The sequence below is a fragment of the Plectropomus leopardus genome, chromosome 21 (assembly GCF_008729295.1).
Source record: "Plectropomus leopardus isolate mb chromosome 21, YSFRI_Pleo_2.0, whole genome shotgun sequence".
NCBI lineage: Eukaryota > Metazoa > Chordata > Actinopteri > Perciformes > Serranidae > Plectropomus > Plectropomus leopardus.
This window is the reverse complement of record NC_056483.1, coordinates 7,795,978-7,821,648: the sequence shown is the minus strand read 5'-3', so window position 1 is coordinate 7,821,648 and position 25,671 is coordinate 7,795,978. Positions and strand designations below refer to the sequence as shown.

The following is a 25,671-nucleotide window of genomic DNA, read 5'->3' as shown; positions in this document are numbered from 1 at the left end:
GCTAAAGTGACGCGGACTCCCTGGTTTCGACGAACTGCGCATGCGCACAAGAGATTTACCATCATGGCGGCGTCGTTACAAAAATATGAGTTGATTTTTGGCATTTGAAAGACTTTAAAATATAAAAACACTGATGAGAACATGTATAGCGACAAGGTAAGTGCTTTATCTGTGAGTTTGCTGTATGTGGACCAAAGCTGGGGAATGTTTTTTCAGTAGAAAATGTCGTGTTTGTTGTGGTAGTTATCAAACGTTAGTTGTCTGACGTTGCCTTGCAGATTGGCATCGATTTTGTTTGATGTCATAAAATATGTTCATGTTGTCTTTAAATTAACATTTGTATGGTCGTTCAGTGAAGACTAAAACTATTTTACTCAGAAAATAACCAAGGAAGACACATGGAGACCAGCTGACCTCAAAAGATACATCAGGGTAAGTTACAGAGAGTTTAGAGTGCATAAGGGACTGTTCTTTATTTATGAGAGGGAAAGCGGTAGTGCAAAATGGGAACGGCACATCAAATATTTTTTAAGCACTGGGGAGTGACTAATGTTTCTTTTTATTTTGGGTATGGGGAAGGACACAACTTTTAAGTATGAAAGGCATGGGGGGAAAAAGAATTTATTGTGGGATATACAGATTACTGATGGTCCACACTTAATGTGCGACCACCACCTCCATCAGAAAACATAACCAAATCTAAGCTTAAATATCGATATTTCACCAAAAAACCTAATTAAATATCTCACTTAAAATTATGGGTTATTATTGTCAGTCTTGTGCAGTGAGGGCATTGATGGATGGTTGCCATGCACTCACATTCTGCTGAAGTGCACACATGGCTTGAAGAATTGCAATTTTGCTTAGAAATTAACTGTTTGTTTTGGTGATAACTCACTTTTCCCTTGCTTTTTGGCAGGCACAACAGCCCAATTATCTTCTTTTGCTGTGAATATAATGAATTTGGTTATTAATGGTGGAGGGAGGCTCAGGCTTTTCCTTCAGTCACTCAGGGAGGCTGGATTTGTACCAACAGACAAAACTACATCCCAATAATATAAATTATTTTATTTTCTTTATTTTTTTTTAGGATGAAAGACACGCTGATGATTATGTTAGGAGGCGAGATGACAATGACAGAAAGCACCGTGGTGGGGAATCCATAGAAAGACGTCGCAGAGATCAGGAGAAGGAGTCCAGAAGAGAGAGCGACAAGCCCAGGGAAAGGGAGAGTACAAAGGAAAGAAGAGAAGATGGTGAAAGAGACAGATATGCAGATCGACAGAAAGAGGGCTCACGGGACAGGAGAGGTGAAAGGGATAAAGGAGATGACAGGGAGAAGAGAAGGGAAAGAGACAAGTTGTTAGATGGAAAGAGGTACGATGATGATAACAGGAGGAGAGACAGAGAGGAAAGGCATGAAAGGGAGAGGGACAGGGAAAGACACAGAGACAAGGAGAAAGAAAGGGACAGAGAGAGACGCAACGATGAGAACAGGGACAAAAGGAGGGAAGAGAGAGACAAAGAAAGATACAGGGATAAGGTGAAAGAAAGGGATAAAGATAGAGAGAGATGCAATGATGAAGACAGGGACAAAAGGAGGGAAGAGAGAGAAAAGGAAAGAAGGAGAGAGGAACGTGACAGAGAGAGACACAATGATGAGTACAGAGATAAAAGGAGGGAGGAGAGAGACAATGAAAGAAGGAGAGAAGAACGAGACCGAGAGAGATGCAACGATGGGGACAGGGACAGAAGGAGGGAAGAGAGAGACAAGGAAAGAAGGAGAGAGGAACGAGAGCACAGGACTGAGAGGGAGAGACGGAGACACAAGGAAAATGAAGAAGGAGAAAGAGATCAGATAGAAAGGCAAGAAAGAGAAAAGAGAGATCGGCATAGAGAAAGAGAGCGACACAAAGATGAATATCAAGACAGGCGGAGTGACAAAGAAAGACGAGAGAGACATGAAGACAGAAAGCATGTGGATGTGAAGGAGGACAGAGGTAAGGTTGCAGCAGTGTGAATAAATATCTTATTATTTCAGTGTGGGGGCAGCATTCACGTCTTTCTGATTTCAGACCACAAAGAAGAAGAGAGAAGACATAAAGAGGAGAGAGAAAGGAGACACAAAGAGAGTGGACATCATGTAAGCATATATAAATAATTTAGCATTTTTCCCACAAGTCTATAGCTTTTCATTTCAGAGTTGTGACTTGTCTACTTGTAAGTAGACGTAGTTTCCTTTGGTCACGTCATTTTGCTTGTGTGGATTTTGGCTGTTCTCCAGGATGAGAAGCGGAAGTATGACAGCGAATCCAGGCAGTATCAAGACTTGAAGGGGTCAGGTGAAGGGGTCAGGCGTCACCGTGGTGACAGTGAGCGAGAAGAACGGGACAAACACAAAGAGAGAAGGCACAGAGAGGAGGAGGAGGTGGAAAGAAATCACCACAGAGACAGGACCAGCTCCAAGAAAGCGGCATCTGACAAAAGTCACAGGCATGAGACTAAAACAGAGGTGTGTATGTCATAAACTGCCCACAAACATGGAGATCTTTTTATTTTCGCTGTATGGATCCCTAATGGATTGTATGGCTTTTTCTCCTTGTGTCATTTTGTGATCCAGGATGTAGCTGTAGTATCTGAGCTCCAGACAGTTAGTGTGAAAGATGTAGGAGACACAGAGGAGCCTGTAAGATGCTTGTTTATTTTGCTGTGTATTTCTGCATTTCTTCTGTTTTATATATAGGAGTTGTGTTTTTTGCATTCTCATTTGTAACTGGCTAAACATAAACAATATGATGGCAGTGGAAATAGAGTTTGATCTTTCTCCTATATTTCTGTTGCTTGCATGAGAACAAACCATATTTCAGCTGATGCTACAGCAGCTTATATGAAGTTATGAGCTGAAACAGAAAAAAGGTGGCAGGGGAATTGTTGTTTTTGTTTAGTGTGTCTGTACTGCATGCTAGTATGCACTCCTTTTCCTTATTACTTTCAACTCCAAACTCACTGTAGTGCTGCATCATCCCAAAGAGTTTCTGCACCTGTATTTAAATATTTCATATATTTTCTACTTTATGTAACGTCTGCAGGCTGCCAATGATGAAGATTTGGCTGACCAGGAATATGAAGATGACTTTGAGGTAATAATACAGCCATCTAAGTATGAAATAAGATGCATCATAGAACAAAATTCATTTGTTGTCTCATCAGTATGTTTTAACAATCATTTACTTGTTTTTGTGTTATTTTTGCATGCCATAATCGATTTACGTTCAAAGAAAATGGTGAGTATTCTGAGCTTTTGCAAGTGCATCCAATTTAAAACATCTTGTTTTTGTTTTGTTGTTGTTTTAAACATATTGTATGCAGTGTTGGGGCAAGTTTTACTTCAGTAAAAGTGCAAAAGTATTAGCATCAAAATATAGTGAAAGTGCCAAAAATAAAAGTAGACATTATGCTGAATGTCTTGTTTTAGAATAAACTGTATAATATTTGATTATAATTACTGATGCAATGATGTGTTCATTACTTGAATGTTGCAGCTAGTAAAGGCGGACCTAATTTTAATTACTTTATATACTGCTGGGCAGCTTAATCTTAGACATCAGAATTTATGAGTTGATTTATATTTTGTATTCATAATCTGAATTTTGGGAAGAAAATACATTTATTAGATAAATGTGGTGGAGTAGAAACTACTATATTTACCTCTGAAATGTAGTGGAGTAGAAGCAGTAAGCCACATCAAATAAAAATACTTGGGTTAAGTGTAAGAACCTCAAAATTGTACTTAGGTACAGTGCTTTAGAAAATGTATTAAAATGCTTTCCAACACTGATTGTTTGTAATGACTGATGGGATTTCTCTGTTTAAAGGATTATGAGGAGGATTTTGAGGAGATGGATGAGAGTGCAAATGAAGACGAGGATGAAAAGGAGCCACAGCATCCAGAGTCAGGTGAAGAGAGGGAGGAACTTACAGCGCAGAGGAGAAAGGAAATAGAAGCAATTCAGAGAGCCATAGATGAGGAGAACGAGAGGGTCGGAACAGCTCAGTCCAGACAAAACACCAGCACAGAGGACGAAGAACGGCCTAAATGGTCCAGAGGTACAGTTCGTTCTTCTGTCTTATCAACTCAAAGCTTATTTTAACTAAAGTACTTGGTGTCATTGGGTGTTACAGTGTTTTTATTTTTCTGATCAGTCAATGTCTGCATATTTTCTTCAGAAATATAGGGGATATAATGCATACTTGCTGCTGTTTTAATAGGATCAGAAAAGAACCAGAGTAGAGCCTCCCAACGTGGGAAGTTTATCGACTTTGTGGCAGCAAAGCAGCGCGAAGTCAGCAAGAAAGTTGCAACAAAACAGAAGTAAGTTAACTCATAGTTAAAACTTATTCATGTTAAATGGTTTGTAATATGATTGGATATTCGTGGGTATCAATCTGTGTCTTTTTTGTGTGACTGCAGGAAACGCAGCACAGAGCTTCTTCGCTTAATTGATCTGGATTTCTCAATGACGGTCTCCCTTTTGGATCTGCCACCTGTTAATGAATATGACATGTATATCAGAACCTTTGGAACTGCAAACACGAAGCAGGTCAGTATTTGTTTCTGTTGTCTCTTTTATTTTCCACAGATACTTGTGACACATAATTGTGAAAAAGGAAAGTTAAATGTTCTACTAGCTATAGACGATGTTTGAATAACATCTTTTCTTGTTAGGCATACGTTCAGTGTAACGAGGATAATGCAGACAGAGACATCCAGACAGAGGAGATAGAGGTGTGTGAAAAGTGGACGCAGCACCCTCCAGAGCATAATGGAGCCTGCGGTGGTAAGAAAAGCTTGTTAAAAAGATTTTTCTGGGATTAACCCAATGTTAACATTTCAATAACGTTTTGGTTATTTGGTTATTTTGGTTTTGACAGATCCAAACCTTTCCCAAGAGGCACGAGACAAAAGTGAACTGAACATTGACTCACAACGCCTGACAGCGTTTCTGCGCTCAGCTTCTCAGGTTATCTTTTTACTTATACATAGGTTTTGTTTGTTTGTTTTTTTCAGGGTTAGGCACGAAATTTGTATCGGTAAAGTAAATTACAGTTTATCATAACAGGTTAAAGCTTATGCCATGTTTAGAGTGTACATGTAAAATTTCTATAAAATATTTTAGGAGGATGCTTGTTAGAATAGAATATTCATACACAAGTTTGAAAGTGTTACACTTCTTGACTTAAATCCAGGTCATGGCTGTCCTGTTGGAGGAGGATCGAGCTGAGAGAAAATCCCTGAGGAAGCTGAAGTCTCAAACAGACACACTGTCTTTCAGCGATGGAAGTTTACAGCTCAACACTAAGTTGCCTTTTCTTTATGGTACACACCGCGACCAAAGATATCTCACATTTGCACTAATTGTACTGCTGAACCACCATTAGCAGTTTATCAGCTGTTAGTTTGTAACTTGTGAACCATAATAATTGTTCAGAATATGTCGTATAAACCAGCGTTTGATTACGCTTCTTTACTAGCTCTCACAGGGGACTGCCCCATGTTTGATTATCAATTGCAGGTCGCTCCATCAGCCTGGTGCACTTCTCTCAGGTCCAGAGGCACACCATGATGTCAGTGCACAGCCCTACAGCTAAGCCCAGTGCCGTGCGTCTGGACAGCTGCACCATCATCTGCATCTGGAACATTTGGGAGCCGTCCAGACCTCAAAAAGTCCTCGTCTATGAATCTGAGGTGACATTTTCAAGTTCCTTCTTCACCTAAACCAAAGTTAATCTCAAGTTTATCAAACCTTGATAGAGCAAGACACGTATTTATCTGCTCAGATTTGAGTAGTTCAACACACTAAACGATAATAAGCAGGTGTTCGTGCAGCACAAAGCCAGTTTAGAGAAGCAGGACACCACAGAAGCTAAGCAATGTATTTTTTAGATGGGAAACGTGTTGCTCGCTCTGAATAGTGTCACAGTAAAGTTCTTCAGTATGCGGTGGGCGACTTTGTTTCTCACAACCAGTATTGGTGTTTGAAAGGATCAGTTCTGACTCACCAAAGTCACACAATAACACAAACAAGCTAACCCATCAAGGTTTGGTTAACTAGCAGCTCCCATAACTTCTACTTAAATTACTATTAATATCAAAGGAGTGTGGTGAGATGAGTGAGCAAACAGCTTCCATTTCATGTCAAAAATGGCTGTTTGACTGCAAGGTAAAGCAGTGAAAAGATAAATAACTGATATTTTTATTTTCTAAGTGGTTAAAATATGTTTCAATGCTCACCCCATCCACAGCAGTACATCGCTTCTATGTCAATATTCCTGCCTGTGTCTGCAAACTGGGGACAAACCAAAAACCATTTACTGTATTTTATACACTGACCATAAAAAAACACTTCATACAACCCTACAAAGATAGGAACTATCCCTTTCAAATGAAACATGCACCAAAAACAATTTTCTGGTCTGAATGCAAATCTGCCAGTAACTTACAGAGGAGCCTAAGTCATCTCACCTCTCACATCTCCAAAATCGTCGACACAAAACTCTGACTGTAACCCGTTTTAATGTTCCCTGATGCAGGTGCAGTGTTGCTGTTTCAGCCCTGGAAAGGCCATACTGGTGTTTGCAGGCACATCAGTCGGCTCTGTGGTGCTGTGGGACCTCAGGGAGCACGCCAATGACCATTACCGCTTGAAGATAGGGGAGGAGGAGTGGACTCTCCGACAGCCCACCTTCTCCACTGGTATGTTACAGATAAAAAGTTAGATTTAGTTTCAGTATGTGGACATGGCTGATTTAGAAGACAATAACACAGATGAATTCCTGTTTATGCTACAGAGTATGAAGCTGAGACTTTACTAAAGATGTGACAGTTTCATTCATGTCATTTTTCTGTGTTTTATGTGATAATGTTTGTGTCTTTTCCCTCTTGTTTTAGTGTAAGTTCACTTTAAATCACTTTTTGATACCACATAGTATGCAATTTCATAACTGTCTAATGGTCATACTAGCTAAAGTATGAAAATATGATGATGTAGATTTAGATTCTATTTGAAATGTGAAAATAATTTTTAAAAATATCTTTCAAAAAACCTTTTGGACAATAAGACCCAGAATTTCTTACAAAGTGCATTACTTTATTGATATTTATCTTATATTTCTGTCATAACTTGCCAGCAGTATAAAACAATAATTCCTTAATAAAATAGTAGAAAATGGATGGATGAATTGACAGACTAAACGAAAAAAAATTCAAAACTGATTTAAAAGTCCACATAATAGTTTTACATAAAGTCTTAAAGTCAAGGTATCGAACAATTGCACGGGGAATTTTCCAGCCAGTTTTGAAGATCTTAAGGAGACTGCCGTATAAATAAAGCATTAAGTAAATACAAAAAAAAACATGCAACGTTAATGCTGACACAAGGTTAGAAAAAATATTTAAGTCCTTTGTAAATTAATGTATTTAAGGAAATTGAAATGAATGTCTTTGAAGCCCGTAAATATAGCATGTCATTGATGTTGCTAATTTCTGCAACCTTACACCAAGCATGTGTTTTTACCAAGCTTTTTTTGTCTGCCTTTATTTTGGGAATATAAAGCCCCTTGATCTTTCAGTTGGTCATCTTTGTTGTGTATTTCACTCTTCGCACTGCGCGAAAATGAATGTCAGCAGTCAATAAGAGGAAAACGTCCTAATTTAACTGTTTACGGTGATTCAGGACAGCCTCTGCCCTTTCTCTCATGTAAAGTTCAGAGGTTGTTTTGTTACATAACAGTGGTGTTGATTCAGTGTGTGCTGATACCCGCTCTGTTGTCACCCTGTCAACACAGACGCAGTGATGGCTGGTTCATGCCATTTCTCATCTGTGACGTCTGTAGAGGTTGTCCCGTCCGCTGTGGCAGGGGGGCTGAGGTCAGAGGTCCCTCTCTTGGCATCCGAGGAAGGTATGGAATGGTCTAGGAGTGGTTAACACTTTGATTGATGATCTTGTGTATCATTTTATAAATATTCCACGTGTTTCGGCCACTCACAGTGGGCATTATATTTATTCTGTTTCATAATCCAGAGTCGTCAGGATTGTCATTCCAGCTGGCTTCTCTGGATGAAAGTGGGGTTTTAAATTTCTGGGTAAGTTGGGCAACAAAGTAGATGTGCTGTGATAGACACTATTAAAGTACTTTAAAAGCCTGATTGCCACAGCAATAATTGCACTCCTTCTCTGAGTCATAACGCTATCAGATCTAAACATGCAGATATGATACACATATTTTCAGATTCAGCATGACTTACTTTGTGGTTATTTCGCATCTCTTTGCATTTCATTTGCACCTCTTTGCAGTAATTGTGAATCTCTTTCTGGTTAGTATGTGTTGATTTGAGTGACATTTTGCAAGAGAGGGCTCCTAGTACACTTGGGGCCCTTGAGTCTGTGCCCTTAAGACACATTCAGGAATCATTTCATGGCCAAAATGTAGACAGATACAGGCTTTTAATAAAGTTATAGTCCACAGCTAACTTACTGACTACATGCAACATTATTCTTCCGGGTTTTATCCTCAAAAATGATGGGGATTTTAGTTTCAAAACTTTCAACATGATAATATTCTACATAAAAATAAGAATAATAGAGGGAAAAATAAGTGATATCCAATGTTAGCTTTTTTTCAGTGATAACACGTTCTCCTCGATCCATTCATATGTAACACTTACAAATATACAAACACTTACATCACCATCTTTACACATATCTTTATCCATATCGTTTATGTTTATTCTGTGTAACATTCCTGTGCAATTGCCTACTGTGCAGTATTCCTATTGCTTACTGTGCATAGTATTTACATATTCTATATTTTTACACTAAAAATACTACACATCATGTGCATTACATTTATCCTGTGCAGGTATAGTATCTGTGTAAGTGAAAGGTGTATAGATTTTATTTTATAATATTTTACTTTATTTATTCATTTTTATTGACATTATCTTACCCTATTGAGGTTCTAATTGGGGATCTTGTCTTATCTTATCTCATCTCATCGTATATATTTGCTCTGTGTTGAAAACCTGTCATCCGGGTGATTTCGAAAATGCCTGCTCTACACACAGCGCTAAGTTGCACTGATGGATTGCATGATTTCCTCTCTGTGCCCTGTAGGTGGTAGTCGAACTCCCAAAAGCCAACGAGGCTGGCTCTCCAACAGATCTAGGTATGGCAGTCACGTTTTAGAGCACTCGGTCTTTTTCCACAAACATACTCATCTTTCTCCCACATGTGGCACCACCTTCAGCCTCGCTCTCTGTCTGGTTCTCTCCTGCAGGGCTCCGGCCAGGGGGCAAAGTGAAGTTACTTCACAGCTCCCACCTCCTCACCGCTGAGAGGTGAGATTGATAGCTTGTGATGACCATCCGTCACTGCCGAGCACTGGGCTCAAAATATCCCACAATGTCTTTTCCCAGCAGAACACAGCTGCTCTTTCGTGGTCATACGATCTTGTTTGTTATGTTCTGGGGGGGCTGCTGTTGTTGTCACCTCAACATCTGAGGGGAACATATCGGCGGTCATATGTGTGCAGTGTGAATGTGATGAAGTGTCATGTTCTGCTGTTGCACGGTTTGTTTTTGGCTGGGAATGTTGCAACATTTAACCTCTGGTTTGGCATTTTTCTCTCTCTCTTGTTCTGTCTGATTCTCAGGGGGTCACCACGAGATGCAGCGAAAGCAGGGCCGCTACTGACACTTCATTTAAAATTCCTTCCAACAGACTCCAATCATTTCTTCATCTGCACCAACATGGTGAGCATTATCTTGTCTACTGAACATGTCCCTTCAGTTGTTTTGTGTCATTTCTGACAGTGTTTTTATGTCATTTCTGTTTAGGGTCTGGTCAATCATGAAACAAGTCATGGCTTGAAGGCTCCACCAAAGTTTTACAGGTTTCAGGAAGCCGGAGTTCGACCTGTTGATGTCAGCTCAATCCACTTTTCTCCCTTCAGACAACACATGTTCTTGGTGAGAATGTGGTTTTTGACATTAAAAAGGTTTTTGTTGTTTTGTTTAGTTTTTTCCCCAAAAATCGTGATCTCATATCATATGCTGCTTTAGTCTGCGTTCAGCCCCAACAAAACATAACAAAACATTTATTTTAACAGAAACAGTGCTGCATTGAACGCCTTTTAATACGGCAGAAGGCATTTAATTGAATTCAACATGGTTTTATTGGCGTGGTAAACACAGTTTACATTGCGTGGAATAAAACAAAAAATGTAAGGACAATAAGTAAAGATTTAACATAATTTGGTTTATGTAAATATAATATACTTTTCCCTGCCTTTATTCCAGGTGGGTTGTGGGGACGGCAGCATCAGGCTGCATGCAGTCAGCCATGAGCAGCCTGTGGCAGAGTGGAAAAACAGCACAGCTGGTGAACCAGTGGTCTCGCTGCAGTGGGCCCAAACCAGAGCGACAGTCTTCTGTGTCCTCGATGCAGCCTCTAACCTCCACATATGGGACCTGCTGAAAAATGACACTGAGCCTGTGGTCACTGAAAGAATGGACTCTGACAGGTAACACTGAGCAGACATGAGGGATGATTTTTCTGAGGGATTTTAAATTTGTCATGTTGACATGTGGTGATCATTTTCTGCTTTGTCCTTAGGGTGACAGCCATGGCCGTTTTTGGAGACTCAGGACAACAAAACACATATTCAGGAATAGCACTGGCACACGAGTCGGGAAAGATAGAAATGCAGTATTTCACAAGAAACTGGACTGTGCCCGTAACTGCAGAAGAGGAGAAGTTGGAGAGTGTGTTGACTGAAGCCTTCTGAAACATGGCATTTTCTGAAGGATTTTCTGAATTTTTAAACTCTGACTGAGCCTAAAGATCGATTTATATATCTGTTTTTGTTACAGTCATTTTGTATAGTATATGTTTTATTTAAATTGAATGTGTGTGTTAATTTTTTACTTTTAATTTGATGACACATGGCTAAAAAAATACATTAGCATAGCTATGAAAAGGATGTAGCTTAATACCAAAGATCTTCTATAGGGCACCACAATCTTGCATAAAGGCGTTATAAGAAACACATGATGTAAATCTTTGTTGATGTAAATATTTCTACTATTTGATAATGTCAAATATTTGTACTATATTAACAACTCTAATTTCATCAACTACAATAAAAACTGATATATATATATATATATATATATATATATATATATATATTATATAGCTGTGTTACTTAATGCTATAGAAATGTTTTTGTTTTTGTAACTCAGTTATTTAAATTGAACCCGCATAACCTTGGTGCAAGTGAAAAAGTATCAGTAGTTTCAAATTTTAAATTACAATATGGAACACAGTACAATGAGGGACAGAGAAGACCAACACAAACAAATAAAAACACAACACATGTAAGTATAATATGTTTAACAAGGACCATAGCCAAGATTTAATGAGAATTAATGCTGGTGTTTTAATTAGTTGATTTTTTATATTTAATTTGTTCAATTAACAGTTGAGTAATAATTCCTCTAAATGTTATTTCCCAACATGGTGGTCATTGTTCTGTGATAATTGTATCTTTAAAATAACAACTTTTGATGATTTAGGGAAATACAGCTCTGTTTTCACCTTAAATAAGGATAATCTATTTTTCAGATTTTCTATTTTTAAATTTGGACACTGATGCTTTTCAGTGGATATAGCTAGATTTTGCACATGTGCCAAGAATGTTATTCTGGTGGTGAAAAATTAATTCTTGTTTATTTATCGGCCTGAATTACTCTCAATGTAACAACAAGTGTCTGAAAACTACCAGCCTACAAAATGTCCAGTCAGGCTCCTAAACTTCCAAAATCCCCAGAAAAGGTACTGAGGACATGACCCTATTGTCCTCAGTATTATGGTACAGCCTTGTATTTAACTACAGGGACACTTAAAAAAAACATTTTAATTTAATTTAAACGGACCACTTCCGTTTTCTGAGACCATTTTCTGCTTGGAGTTGTGCGACCTGCAGCCTTTGATGTAGCCGAGCAACAGTCTGCCTAGCAACAAAGTCGTAGCCATCGGACACCGGGAGCCGAGAAAACAAACTTTTAGCAAAGGTATGCTAACTTCGTTTTTTTTTTTAGCAAAAATAACTTGACATTGTGTGAAGTTTAGTCCTACTGCTGTACCCGGACAACACAGCTAGCAGTGAAAGGTAAACATAAAGTGTAACTTAGTTTAGACACCTTTGAGTCTGAACGCTATAAATCGTAAACTATATAGAAGAGCTAAGGGCAAACTGATTTAAGCTAACGTTAGCCTGTACCTCAAGGAGTAGCTAAAAGTTGAGTTATTGTTATTTGTTCGGTTGACTTATTATGATAATGACTTGAAACTTGTTTTTCCCCAAAATTTCTAATCAAAGTAGTTTACTCAACATCTCTCTGCCTGTACCATCAAATAGCACTCATTTGTTTACCCCAAACTTAAGCTTAACTTAAAGACAAAATGTGACATGATTAGTATTAAACAGAGCAGCTAAATAAAAGGAAAAAGACTCCCATGTTATCCTAGAATTCACACACGACCCTTTTAGTGTACATCTATTTTTTCCAGTTTAACAGAGTAGCAAATGTCCTTAACCCAGTTGATAGAAATATTATATTATATATAATATATTACACAGGCTGAGTGGTGCTTCTTTAGCACCTTAAGACCAGTTTTATTCTGTTTTTTCTATCTTTATATGACTCCCTGTGTTTAAATTATGTTTAAAATTGTTTTATTTTAATCTTGCTTAACTCATATATGCACCATTATGTCTGTATGTGTAAATATTTATCTGTTTTTGTAAAGTCCTATAATGCAAACCTCGTTTTGCTTTGTAAAGTCCTTTTCAAATAAAAGAAACTTGAAACTTATTTGATTTTACCAGTGTAAGGGTGACTCAGGTAGGTGCAGATGGTTTGCCAGGTACTGATACAATTAGTGTAATTGTAGCATTATTTAAAGCAAACAAGAAAATAATATTTTTGAACACTATTGAGCATTTAGAACAATCTGCCATTGTTTGTGTTTTTCTAGAGTACCCTGCAGAAGAAAATGACCCAGCTAAAAACTGCATTTTCTTGCAAGAGTTCAAAAGATTAGCAGATGCAGCAGAGACCCATGTAGAAACTGATGGAGATGGTAGCCCCAGGAGAGGCGACGATAACAACAACCCTTTTCCCCAGATCCACTCTGAGGCTGTCGTCTCAAGGGAATGGGACATCAAATGGGAGGACTCTTGGGAAACAGAATTTGTTAAAGCAGGATGTAAAGCAAGCTACTGGCAAGGTAAACCGTGAAGCGTGAAGCATGAAGCATACTGGTTTTGTGTGCTTATAAACATCATCTTATGCTTTCTCTTTGTCTGACTCTCTAGGTAAAACACTCTATGAGCAAGCAGCATGTGCTCACTCATGGTCTCCTTAACCTGCAGCATTTTTCCTGTAACAGCCCTGTGCGCTTCATGATGTATTCAGAAGCTGCTGCAGCTTTCATTAGCCTCCATTCAGACAACACAGTTTGCCTTTACAAAGCAGATGGCCACAAACAGACTTCCTCAGCACGGCTCCCTTTCCTGGGCTTGACCGCCACAAAGATCCCTGGCTGTCTGGTGGGCTGGGGCCCGGGGCCTGTCTTCACACTTCTGGACCATGAGTTTCACCTCGTGGATGATGCTCACGATGCCCTAGACATCCTTGTGTGTCAAGCTGCAGAGCACTCAGCAGAGTTGGTGACTGCAGGTGTGGGGAATGTGTGTGTGTGGTCGGTGATGCTCATGAGCTGCAAGGTGAAGATACAGGAGGAGCTGCAGCACAGCACTTTCACTCAAATGGCACTGGCCCCTCCGTGCTCTGAAAGGCCCCACAGAGCCTTTGTTGCGTGCAGGCGGTTTGTGACGGTGGTCGACCTCGATGCTGGAAAGGTTTTGGAGCACAAGAGGGATCTCTGCTCACGGTGTGTATGGGTGTATGTGATGTGAATCAAACTGTGAGTGGTGGAATTTTTTTGCGTAGATATTAATAAGTTATGTTTTACAGAGATATCACTGCAATGGTGTACTGCTCTCAACTGGACTGTTTGATCACTGCAACTGAAGAGCTCTCCATTAGGATATGGGGTCCAGATTGGAAACCTCATGTGGCATTTGCAGGACATTCTGGTAAAATAATAATGTGTATCCACATTCTTGTTGTCCCTCTTTATGATCAGTCATAATTTTGTATGTTTTATTTTTGTCTAGATGTGGTGAACTCTCTGTTCTACTGCTCTGCATTAAGCGTGCTGTTGTCAGCGTCTGCGGATTGTACGATCCGTTGCTGGAAAATGAAAGAGGGCGATGTAGTTGAGTGTATCCACATAGAACTGGAAAACCCTCTGTTGTACATAAGCGGGACTAAAAAGGGAGATACTTTCTACACCTTCTCTCACCGGGGAGTTGACTTCTGGACCATCAGAATTTTGTACACCCTCCACTGTAAACTGAGAGGCGATGAAGGAGCCCCGCTGAGACAAATACTAGCTTCCTCATTACCTGCTCCTTACCCTTCTCGAGTCCTCTGTGTGAGCGGGGACAGTGATATCATGCTTGTGGATGCAGAAACAGGAGCAGTGTTGACTTCCTTCAAGGCAAAGCACAGGATTTTGTGTGCTGACTACTGCCTGCAAAAAGAGATTCTGTTGGCTCTGACTGACACAGGTACAGTGCTCCAAGCCAACACACTCACTAATCCAATCACTTTGATGCAAGAGTGGAAGGGGAGAGGCCAGGGGCCCTGGCAGCATGGGGACCATGTGACTGAGAATGACGGCCAGAATCTGCCGATCCCTGGCCCGGCTTGTTGCCTGATAGTCTACAGTTTTGTGGCTGAAATGCAGACGGCTTTAGAGGAGTGGAGGAGTCTGCAGGAAAGAAGAGGATTCAGAGACAGGAATGAGGCAGCTCTTGATAATGTCGAGCAAAAGTGAGCATTTGTTTTCTTTTAAAGGGGAACTTAAATGCATCCAGACACATTAGCGTTTACAAGACAAAAGATATGTGGTCAAGTGCTTCTAAGACCACCTCAGCAAGAGGTTTGAGTGATTGGTTCATGATGCCTCTTGGTGTTTGTTTGCACTTATGCATGTTAATAGCAAATATAAACACATTCTCAGTGTCACCTCTAACATCTTTACCAATTCATTGTCTGTGGAGCAGTTCCAGACTTTATACCCCATGACATCAGAAGTTTGAGTTTTAGCATTCTAGTTTTGGGATTTGTGAGAGAGTTTTTACATTTTACAAATATTTTGGACTGTCTTAGACCATAGGAATGTACAAAACATGTAACATGTACAAATTTAGAAAATGGGCATAGTTCTCGTCTAACTGTTATTTATGTAATTATACCATGAGGCAATCTGCATTTCAGAGAATTTGATTGTACTTGGCAGGTTTTTGGTCATTCTCGGTCAAAGTGGAGGCTGTGTGAGTGTTCTGAGAATTGATAATGGGAAAGTCTTGCACAGGATGCCGGCACACAGTGGCCAAAGAGTCACCTCAATGCAAGTGTATCCTGAGAATGGTTACCTCCTTTCTGCAGGTATTTCCCTATCTAACTTTATTGCCTTTGCATGCTCATCAGCGATGACTTAACAACTTAACCCCAACCTCTTAGGTGAAGACATGACAGTGGTGGTGTGGAGAGTAAGACCCTTTGTGCAGGAGTGTCTCAGCCAGCAACTGATCCTGCACTGTGACCAGCCTCATGTGTATCTGGCAGCGCTGGGGCCCCAGCTGGCCCTCATCTTTCGAGAGCCAAGTAGAAACACTAACAACTTGACACTCTTTAACCTACTCAACCAGAGCCAGACAGATGACTCAACCACAGAAGGACATTCAGACCAATTGACAGGTCAAAAAATCATTCAAAAGAGTAAAATTTTGTGTCCCTAATAAATCAATCATCTGTGTGTGAATGACTGAATGTCTTTGCTCTTGCAGGCTTGTGTGCGTGTCCTGATCTGGAGGTGTTTGTCTCCAGCAGTCTAGATGGGACAGTGTGTATCTGGAATGTGGAGAATTGCCTCATCAGGTTGAAGCTCATTACCTGCCACAGATTTTTTTGCATAACAGATGCAAAAACAGACAGTAATTCAATAATGAATGTGTATTTATGTATGTGTGACCCCTCCAGGACGCTGCAGCTGAATGCAGCGCCTGAGTGTCTGGCGTACAGTGACTTTGGAGGGGAACTGTTTATTGGCATTGAAGGTGATCTCTACAGGATGAATTGTGCAAAGTTCCTGCCACACAACTATCAAAAAAAGGTAAATAGTCAGTTCACAGTGTGGCTAATAGATGTGTGGGGGACATTTTTTAACCAAAGTTGCAAAATATTAACCCATTTCATTTAATTTTTTCATTTAATTTTCACAGCACCTTTCCACTAACTGTGCTGAGCCCCTTTCTGACATGGGTATTGTTGAGAATAAAGAAAGGTGCAGCCAAATAAAGTAAGATTTATTCATTCTATATAATAAAATAATCCAAAACAATGACCTGATGAGCAATATTGGTACAAACAGGAATGCAAGCAAATACAGAGATGAAGAGAAATTGCCACTAATCAGCCGGAATTTATTATTGACTGAAAACACATGGAGACAGAAGGTGCGTGTAAACTGGTTGATTTTTAGACAATGCATTTCAAAGGCAGACTGAAAACGGTGTTAACTTTTCCATCTGTGTTGTTGCAGGAGTATGAGAGCTCAGTGACCTCTTCACTCCTACAAAGCTCAGTAAAGAATCAAAAAAGGAAGCCTTTTAGTACAAAGGAAATCAGAAAAGAGGCTTTTGATTGCTACATGAACATAATATATGGATTGCCCCCCAATATCAAGGTTTTGTCATCTTTTATCTCCCGCTAATTTTGCCTTCTTGTTGTCTACTGTCCAGAGTACACAGACTGTTGGCAAATAAGTTTCATAATTAGCTCACCTGTCCTGTAATAACTTGAGTCCTGCTCATGTGTGCATCAGTTTATAGGTTTAAAAGGACAGTAATTTATGGACATGCAAGTGAAACATAACATTAACCAACAAGTTTCTTTGTCTAAAAATCATTGTATTTCTTTAAGCAGTATCTGCATGGAGCAAATGTGGTAGTATTTTTGCTTCAGCTTTCAGAAATCAGCTATGTTATTTGAATATTTTGCATTTTTTCATCATGAAGAGAGATATGTGTCTTTAAAAGGTTAATGATGTGTTTCAGGTGGATTTTGAAGACAACTTCGACCAAGATGAACTTGAGATAAACTCGTCTGATCCTGAACCCTATGACAACAAGCCACATAACCTTCCTGCCTTAAAGGAGGATGTCCACACTGAACCTAAATTAACGATTCCTGTGAATGTGGAGAAAAAGATGGTATAAAATGAGAGCATGTTAAATAAAACAGTATTTTTAGTCTTTCTGGATTTAGTTTGCAGAAAATTTAGATTACAGTTCAATTATTTTAAAGTTTCTGAATGCTTGTTTACAGCACAGTTTTGATCTGTTTCTCTCACAGCAGAAGAAAAAGGCCCCAGCAACTATCTTTAAACCAAAAACCCTTATGAAAATTAAGCCACGGCCTGTCGTCAAAGTCACACCTGAGAAACCCACCATAGTGGAGAAATATGAGGAGGTGGGAGCATGTGTTGTCTTCACAGAATACAAAAGAAGGCATAAAGCAGCGGCTCTAACTTGTGTGCATCTGTGTGTATATCTGTCTCATGTGTTCCCACGTGTAGCCTCCACAGATCATTTTCCCAAAAGAGCAACCCAAACCTGAAACTCCTACTCCTACTCCTACTCCACCTCCTCGCCGTCCAAAGACCCCCACACCACCCCCACCGCGGGGACCCACCCCTGAGGTGCCGTCGTTCCTCAAACAGTTCACACATGCAGACTGGTTCAAAGACTTGTATCCTGATAAAAAGGTACCTTATGCCAAGCATCTACCATATATCTGCCATTAACCATGCAATTATATCATGCGCAATGGTAAAAGTTGAGTTCTTGGTACGTGTGTTTGTGTGCAGTGTGTCCCCAGCACCCTGTCTCCAGAGGACCTCTCCTTGCAGCTGCTTGGTCGTGTAAGCACCTGCAGCGCTACGTCAAAGATGGAGATCCTCTCTGCACTGCGAGCATTGCACAGCCAAGGACTCTTACACAATACTGACACACTTTACAAAGACCTCATTGACTTGGTGCCCAAATTTGCAAGACCTCACATGGTACTGTTGATCTGTATATCAAGATTCTGAGCATTTTAAGAAGCAGATGTGTCTGATTGTTTTTCCTGTGTTTGTGTTTCAGTCATCTGTGGAACAGGCTGCACTTGTTCAACTGTTGAATCTGTCGGTACATCTAAAATCTGCCAGCTGTGACTTTGTGAAAAAGCTTCTCACACTCCTGGCTTTTAAAAAACTGGGTCTCCGGTGGGTAATTCAATGTCGAATAACAATCAAAAACAATACAGGCATCTTGAAGTTTTTAATTACAGCGGCTATAATCTGTTTGTTTCTCTTTTCTGAATGTAATTTGAGTTATTTTGTTGTCCTGTCAATAGAGAAACAGTACTGCGCATGCTGACTACGTTAGGTGTGAATGAGGCTGAGCAGTGGCTGTGGTCAGAGTTGGACACCTGGGACTCAGATCTGCAAGACCAGTCTGACATCTGGAAGAGCCTCCATGACAGAGCAGATTCTTGGCTGGAGTTATGGATCTCCAAATTCAAAGTAACAATGACAGCTTTCATTTAGATCTTAAAGGATCAGTTCAGTGTTTTTCAATCTGGACCCCATTTTCCATGTTGCAAGTGACTAATGTGAGTAACAATTTTTGACATTGGTTCAGTATTGAGCAAGAAGCTAAACAGTCTGCAGTGTAACATTTTTGGCCTTGTTTGTACCGTCAATTTACCTCCACCAAAGGTGCCTTTTTTGCCATTGTTATGCTCAGATTTTTATTTTTAGTGTTTTGTCACTTAAGGAAAGGATCTCTCTGTGAAGACTAATTTCCAATGGTGATTTCGGGGTTTCTGTTTAAACAAAAAGGATCTATGGTCTATCTCTGTAGGGATCTTTTCCATAAGTTGTCAAACACTTACAATAAGAATCTGAGCCTGTCAGTGGCAAAAACAATCACTTTTAGTGAAGGTTCATTGACGGTGCAAACATGTCTCAAGTGGTTACATTGCAGCCTGTTTCACCGCTGCTGATTGTAGCGCTCTCTCTCAATACTGATCCTATTTCAAAGACTGTTGAGAGAAAATCATAAGAAAATAGGGTCCGTGTTAGAAAATACAAAATTCCTTTTGTTAAATGTAGAAAAAAATGAACCCTTTCACATTCCTCATCACCATCCATCAGAGTATTTTTGAGTGTGACAAAAGGACAGAACAGGTGTTTGGAAACTGAGAGGCGCTCCCTCCGCTAATCAGCCCCTCACTGCTTCTGATGTCCTTTACTGTGACCTTAACTCTTCTAAATAAGGAATGCACGAGAGCTTGTCACAGTGTTGTTGACTGGCATGGCCGCTGGTTTTGACTTGCTACTGTAGATGATTAACTGCTTTCTCCCTCTCACCTTCCGTGGCATCAGGAACATAGCAGGTATCGGTACCTCCGGAGTACAGCGAAGTGGAAGCCAGTAGCCTTTAGCATGGTGGACGTGTTGAATTATTTCTGCTCCGTCCAAAAAGAGGAGTACACAAAGGCACGATGTGTTGCACCTGCTGGTCGCAAAAACACTGTGCTTTTGCCTATATGTGATTGGTATGTAAAAGTCATATAATACATACATAAGGTCTCTTCTACAAAATATGGTTTTACATTATTTGTTTTATATTCTGTATCTTTTTGAGTAGTAGTTCTCAACCAATCCTTCGTTTGGGAGAGACTTACAGCATGGCCAGGACATGGAGACCATCAGGTAACATTTCACTGTACTTCAGCAAAGACTTATAGACTTATAGAAATGAACTGGTTTATAACATCTAATGTATTCATCTAATGTTATACAGGTTTAACTCTGCCTCCCCTGAGAAACCGTCCCTTCCTCACACACTTTCCAAGTTTCATCTCCTTGCCGTTACCTCGGGTCACTCTTCATCCCTTTCACGTCTACTCAGATGAGGACTGGGTTAAGGCCTCATCGCGCCGCTACTTCATTCAGCAGCAGTCTTACGTGAACTACTACAGGTGATTCCTCTTTGCAACACTCCCATTAACATCAGAGGAGACATATCACAAACATTTGTTTAAAATATGTAACTTTTGACAATGAAATGACTCTTAAAAGTTTGCTTTGACTGATTTATTCAGTGACTTACAGCATGTAGATGCATTCATGTGGTACAAGGATGATTTGGTACACGCATTATCTGATAATGGTGATACTTTTTGATATGCAAGTTGAATGAAAAAACAGATATTCAAGAAATATAATATGACAAATATGTAAATAAGATCAGCATAAAGAGAAAGCACATTACTTAGTGAAAAAACTCCAATTACATTCATTTCCTATTCACGGAAAAATTCTGTAAATATTTAGCAAACACATTATAAACTACTGTCAAAGGTATTGTAGATTTGGTTGTCGACGCGTAGCATAAAACAGCTGATCAAATACCGTTTTTGAATGAAAGACTTGTCCTGGTAACAGTTATAAAGGCACGAGGGCAGACTGCCTGTCATCTTCAACCAGTGGGATCTTTGTATCCCAACTATCCTGAATACATGGTAATAAAGCATACAGTAAATTTTGGTACAAAACCAGCATGTGCATCAATTACATTTTATACAGTAAACAAGTTAACTTATTAAAGAAACCATTTTATTAAGCCATGGATTAATAATGTCTCAGAAAGAGTAGAGGTTGTAATCACCTCCATGTGCCCTTTTGTCTGGCAAACAAATATAAAAACTGCACGTTCTCCCATTCCTAGAGGAGAAAACCTGATCTCCCAACAATAACAAACCTGTTGGTTTGGTGACACTATAAGCCTCATTTTCCAGTTTGTACATCCTCAAGTCCTCCCCTTGGCCCAGGTTTGATTCTGGCTTGTGGCCCTTTGCTGCGTGTCATTCCCGATCTCTCTCTAACATTTCCTGTCAATCTACAGCCGTCCAATCAATACGCGGAAAAACTGCCAAAAAATAATCTTTAAAAAAAAGAAGCTATTTCCTTCCTTCCTTCCTGTCACACTATAACTCTCCTGTTAATTAAAGGCAAAAAGGAAAAAAAAGAAGGAAAGGCCCGCTAACTCTACTCTAACTTCACATGAGACAGATTGTAATAAAGAAAAGATAAAAAACTGATCATTTAATGTTATGATGACAATTTGATTGTCAGGGTTATACATTGCTCTGGTATGTGCTGGTAATCAATCTAAAAAGCACCCGTGTCCGTCCCTTCACCTCGACTCTAGTCAACCAAGTCTTTATCATAATTGAGCAGGTCGCATGTCAGAAAGAGGTCAGAGCGCCTGCTGTCTATCAGCACCCTGTTGAGCTGGCTGCTGGTGATGTTGATGTCTGTAGCTTCATCCAGTGGCCAGTCTAAGAGCTGAGCGCTGGAGGGCAGGTCAGGGAGGCCTGGCTGGTAGTCCTCCAGGGGGTTGGGGTACAGTAACTGACGGAGAGAGGGAATCCTCACAGCCGTCCTCACCAGGTCCATGAGGCCGGCAATGGAGAGGGGGTTCAGGGCCAAAGCCAAGCTCTTGAGGGCCGTGCAGCCTCCGAGCGAGGGCAGCAAGGTTCCCAGCAGGCTGTCAGTCAGGCCGCAGCCACTTAAGGAGAGGTGCTGCAGGCTGCTGGAAGCCTGGAAGAGGAGGCGGCGAATGGAGGTCAGGGTGTTTTCATCCAGACGGTTCTCACTTAGATCGAGCTGCTGCAGTGTGGAAGCATGATGGCTGCAGGACAGATAGGCAAGGTCAGCAGGGCTCAGGCTCAGATACGGCAGCTCCAGGATCTCTAGTGGCTGCGGCAGTGAGCTGTAAAATAGACCGAAGAACAGAACATTTAACTCACATTTATTATACAATGCAATTATAGAGATCTAATTGTGTGGCCTTTAATACTCAAAACTCAACAAAATTATGTTGAAAAATAATGTTGAACTCAATTTATTAGCATTTTTTTCTGAGAGAATTACTTAATGGATGAAATCAAATATAAAAGTAGTTGTAGATTAAGGTCTATTTCTTTAAAAAATGATTTAACATAAAAAACAATTAATTTACCATGAAATTCTATCACACAATTAAACCACACATTTATGTAAGTAATTTCAAATAAAAAGTACACTGAAGTGCAGAATGATAACAAAGCAACTTCATTTCAGCTCCATAAGAGGTATGCATATAGACTTCCATTTCCTAAAATAAAGGTTGGACTAATCTAAAAAAATGAGTGTGACATTGCGTTATTTACTGATCTCAATGTGTAGGTACCATTGCAGTACAGCATGTACATATTGGGGGATCAGGCTATACCTAAGCAACACGCGCAGTTGTCCAGGCAGGCGCAGCGCTGTGAGGCTGAGTCGTCGCAGTTCCTGCAGCTGTGTCAGACCCTGAGACAAGTTCCTCAGAGCCTCTTCCTGTCCAGGTTGGTCTCTGCGAAAATCCAAGTTACAGTAGTGCAGGCGAAGAGAGTTCAGTGCAGGGAAGGCTGAGAGCAGAGGCAGCAGCTCAGCCAAGCCAGCCACCCCGAGGCTGCTGTAGCGAACATCAATGCCTAGAAAACCCTGCGGAGGCAAGAGCCCCAGCAGGGTCTTAATACTAGAAACTGAAATCTCTTCCACCCGTAGGTATCTGCACTGAAGCTTGAGGGGCCCCAATGTGCTCAGAGCCCCACGAACACGCTCCCAAGAGCGAGCATTGACAAAAAGATCTGCTCTAACATGCACCAAAACATCACTATTCACATCTTTTTCTTCAGTCTCCTTTCTGCCGCCTCCTGAACCTGTCGCTGTGGTCTCTCTTTTCTTCTCTGCCTCCATCCTCCTCCTGACACCTCTAATCAGCTCCTCTTCACCCAGAGTCCCACATGATCCCGTGCTCTCTCTGTCATTACCCTCCAGCTCCTTATTATCTGTGCTTGTATCCTTTCCCCTCTTTCGCTGTCCCCTTTCTCTTTTCACATCCTTTTCTCTCTCTAAAGCTGAGAACCTCTTCCTCTCCCGCTGTGCCCTTTGTGCTCCAGCTCTGGCCTGAACAACCATGGTGCAGAGAGCTACGGTCAGAGACCAGCCGCCCATGGGGTCTCCCATCCCGCCTTCATCTCCTTGCAGCCCACAGAGGTCAAGCACCTGCAGAGCACACCTAGGAAAGAGAAATTGGTCTTGAGTATTACTCAAAGATTACATATCGTGATCCAAACACTGCAGCTAGCTAGAATAATAAACTACAACTTAACTACTACCAGAGAAAATCTTTTGTCCCCTAGGCCATAAGGCTATTCAACTCCTCCCTGTGATGACAGGTTGTAATGGGTAGTAATGGGAGAATGCTCACTGCTGCTGGACTGTCAGTCAGTCACTGGTTATGTTAACCTTTGCACAATATGCAGTTGTATTTTTTTTGCCTTCTATTTCCATTTATATTTTTTAAGATGCCCACCTTGTGTTTGCATTTTATAATTGATATTTTCCAGTTTTCCTTATTTCACACTGTTTTTATTTTTAATCACCTTCTACAAAAAAAAATAGGTTGGACTAATAGTCACCAGCTATGTAAGCCTTATGCACAATCTGTATTTGCGTTGGTATCTGCTTATATATTTATCCTTAATTTCTATCTTTGATTATCCACAGTATTTATTATTCATTCAATGCTTGTGCACTTCTCTTTAACCCTTGTAAACCTTGATTAATTGGACTGACTTCTTTCAAAAAAATAGGGGGCAGAAAAGTTACATAGCTGGTGACTATTAGTTTCTTAAAAAAAAAAAAACCAGCAAAAAATTAGTAAAAAGTTTTAGAAAAAACTAAGAAAATAAACAAAAAAAGTATCCCCTAAAATATGTTGAAAATTTCCTGAAAATAAAACATAACAAAAACACATAAGAAAATGGGCCAAAAAAAGTGCACGAAAATATTTATTTATTTTTCTGAAACATAATTCTAATATTCTAATATCTTTCTGGGCATGTTTTCCTATTCACTTTTAAAAACAATTTTCTGATATGTTTTTATTCTTATGCTTATATTCTCTATCCCTTTGTGTCTGTGTTTCTTTATGCGTTGTGCAATTAACTAATGGGTGCCTGCTTCTTACCTCTGATCCGACAACCCTCTCACAACTGCAAGTAACAGAGCCTGGATGCAGAGTCGATTTGGAGAAGATTGTCCGTGTTTCCTCTTTCCTCCGACACGCAGAGTGCGTTCAGGCCATCTCTGCACCAGCTCACCCACAGCCAGCGGTCTGCAGCTGGTGAAGGAGGCCTCCAGCAGCGCTCTGTACAGCTCCCTGGGCACCCACCTCAACCAGCACGGCGACGAGCTGTGGTCACTCACCACCTCTCTGGCACAAAGACTCACCAAGGAAAGCACCATTTCAGCACAAGGAAAGGTGAGCTTGTAGCATAAAGAATATACCAGCGAAAATAATGTCGCAGCTTTGCAAAGAGAGCAGACTTTGCACGTCTGAGAGCTAGCTAGCTGAAACTAGCTAAGATTAACTTTACGACAGTAATGTGATAAGGCCTTGTAAAGCCACCAAAAAAGAATTTATAACATCATCTGATATCTACTTTATTATAAGCACTAATAAACTAAACTGGAATCATTTCGCTTGTGAAATATTAAACGCTGGGACATCCTGCCAGCTTACTCGACAAACTATCACTGAGGAAATCTGCTGCTGGAGTGCGAGGAGTGTTTACATTTTACACTGACGCATGCCAGTGACGCGGCACGTAAAGGCGTGACGTGGTGATTGTAGAAATTAAAGCATAGATAGGACGTTGTGTACTTTTACTTATTTTTGTGCTCTCTTTGTCTTGATTTGGTACAGTTGCTTTATTTAAAAAGTTTGAAGTATACGTTTTTCTGTCTACTAGTACTGTTAGATTAATATTCTTTACATTTTTATAATACTAAACAGCAGGGTCTATGTGCCTTCATAGGAGACATCCTTAAAAGGAGACGATACTGGGAAATGTTTTTGACTGATGTAAACATGGGGTTTAACTTTGCTATCAGACTTGTTGACCAAGCACTACCACTGCTGCCAAGTTTAGCGCTTCAATAAGTGTCCTTAACCTTGCATAGATGTCAGCATAGATAGACATAAAAACAATAAGACTGCAGAAACTTATATAGCACAGAAGTTCTTGGTGAGGAAATGTTCATTTTTAAAAAATGAAATAAAAGAAAAAATATTGCAGTTTAAAATTACTTAATTTCAAGTAGAAGCATTATGTTTAAAATCTCAAGGAAAGGTGCAGGAAAATAATAGTAATCAGCAAAGTTGAAGTATCAAAAGAAAAAATATAGCATTGGATTAGTATGACTGATTTCATGTGTAATGTTGTAGTTCACTGCTTAATCTATGACATTAAATAAAAAAAATATCATA

At 40.1% G+C, this 25,671-nt stretch overlaps 2 protein-coding genes and 1 long non-coding RNA gene across 3 annotated transcripts; 2 read left to right on the top strand and 1 right to left on the bottom strand.

Annotated features, from left to right (window-relative positions):
* Positions 1–49: 49 nt before the first annotated feature.
* dync2i1 (dynein 2 intermediate chain 1) lies at positions 50–11,188 on the top strand. The gene is made up of 25 exons (XM_042510403.1): positions 50–156; positions 379–432; positions 1,091–1,543; positions 1,790–2,000; positions 2,076–2,143; positions 2,285–2,512; positions 2,621–2,686; positions 3,090–3,140; positions 3,279–3,284; positions 3,876–4,107; positions 4,270–4,372; positions 4,472–4,601; positions 4,727–4,838; positions 4,933–5,021; positions 5,248–5,377; positions 5,574–5,746; positions 6,592–6,754; positions 7,846–7,959; positions 8,082–8,143; positions 9,174–9,225; positions 9,337–9,397; positions 9,712–9,811; positions 9,896–10,027; positions 10,358–10,581; positions 10,674–11,188. The coding sequence occupies exons 1-25, from the start codon at positions 142–144 to the stop codon at positions 10,843–10,845; spliced, it is 3,201 nt and encodes a 1,066-aa protein (XP_042366337.1). The 5' UTR covers positions 50–141; the 3' UTR covers positions 10,846–11,188.
* Positions 11,189–19,793: 8,605 nt separating this feature from the next.
* LOC121960525 lies at positions 19,794–20,187 on the top strand. The gene is made up of 3 exons (XR_006106993.1): positions 19,794–19,861; positions 19,954–20,018; positions 20,110–20,187. It is a non-coding gene; the product is annotated as an uncharacterized LOC121960525 (long non-coding RNA).
* A 208-nt stretch (positions 20,188–20,395) lies between these two features.
* On the bottom strand, positions 20,396–24,935 carry si:ch73-174h16.4 (leucine-rich repeat-containing protein 14). Its single transcript, XM_042510437.1, has 3 exons — positions 24,370–24,935; positions 22,585–23,415; positions 20,396–22,083 (listed from the first exon to the last, which is right to left on the bottom strand). The coding sequence occupies exons 1-3, from the start codon at positions 24,645–24,647 to the stop codon at positions 21,516–21,518; spliced, it is 1,677 nt and encodes a 558-aa protein (XP_042366371.1). The 5' UTR covers positions 24,648–24,935; the 3' UTR covers positions 20,396–21,515.
* Between the last annotated feature and the right edge of the window lie 736 nt (positions 24,936–25,671).

Bases quoted from the DNA above. Each gene is read 5' to 3' on its own strand.
- si:ch73-174h16.4 (XM_042510437.1), bottom strand. From the start codon at position 24,647: ATGGTGCTTTCCTTGGTGAGTCTTTGTGCCAGAGAGGTGGTGAGTGAC. The intron at 23,416-24,369 runs GTAAGAAGCAGG...TCTCTTTCCTAG, and splicing joins AGAGGGTTGTCGGATCAGAG to GTGTGCTCTGCAGGTGCTTG. The intron at 22,084-22,584 runs GTATAGCCTGAT...TCTATTTTACAG, and splicing joins CAACTGCGCGTGTTGCTTAG to CTCACTGCCGCAGCCACTAG.
- dync2i1 (XM_042510403.1), top strand. The intron at 2,001-2,075 runs GTAAGGTTGCAG...TTCTGATTTCAG, and splicing joins GGATGTGAAGGAGGACAGAG to ACCACAAAGAAGAAGAGAGA. The intron at 7,960-8,081 runs GTATGGAATGGT...TTCATAATCCAG, and splicing joins TCTCTTGGCATCCGAGGAAG to AGTCGTCAGGATTGTCATTC.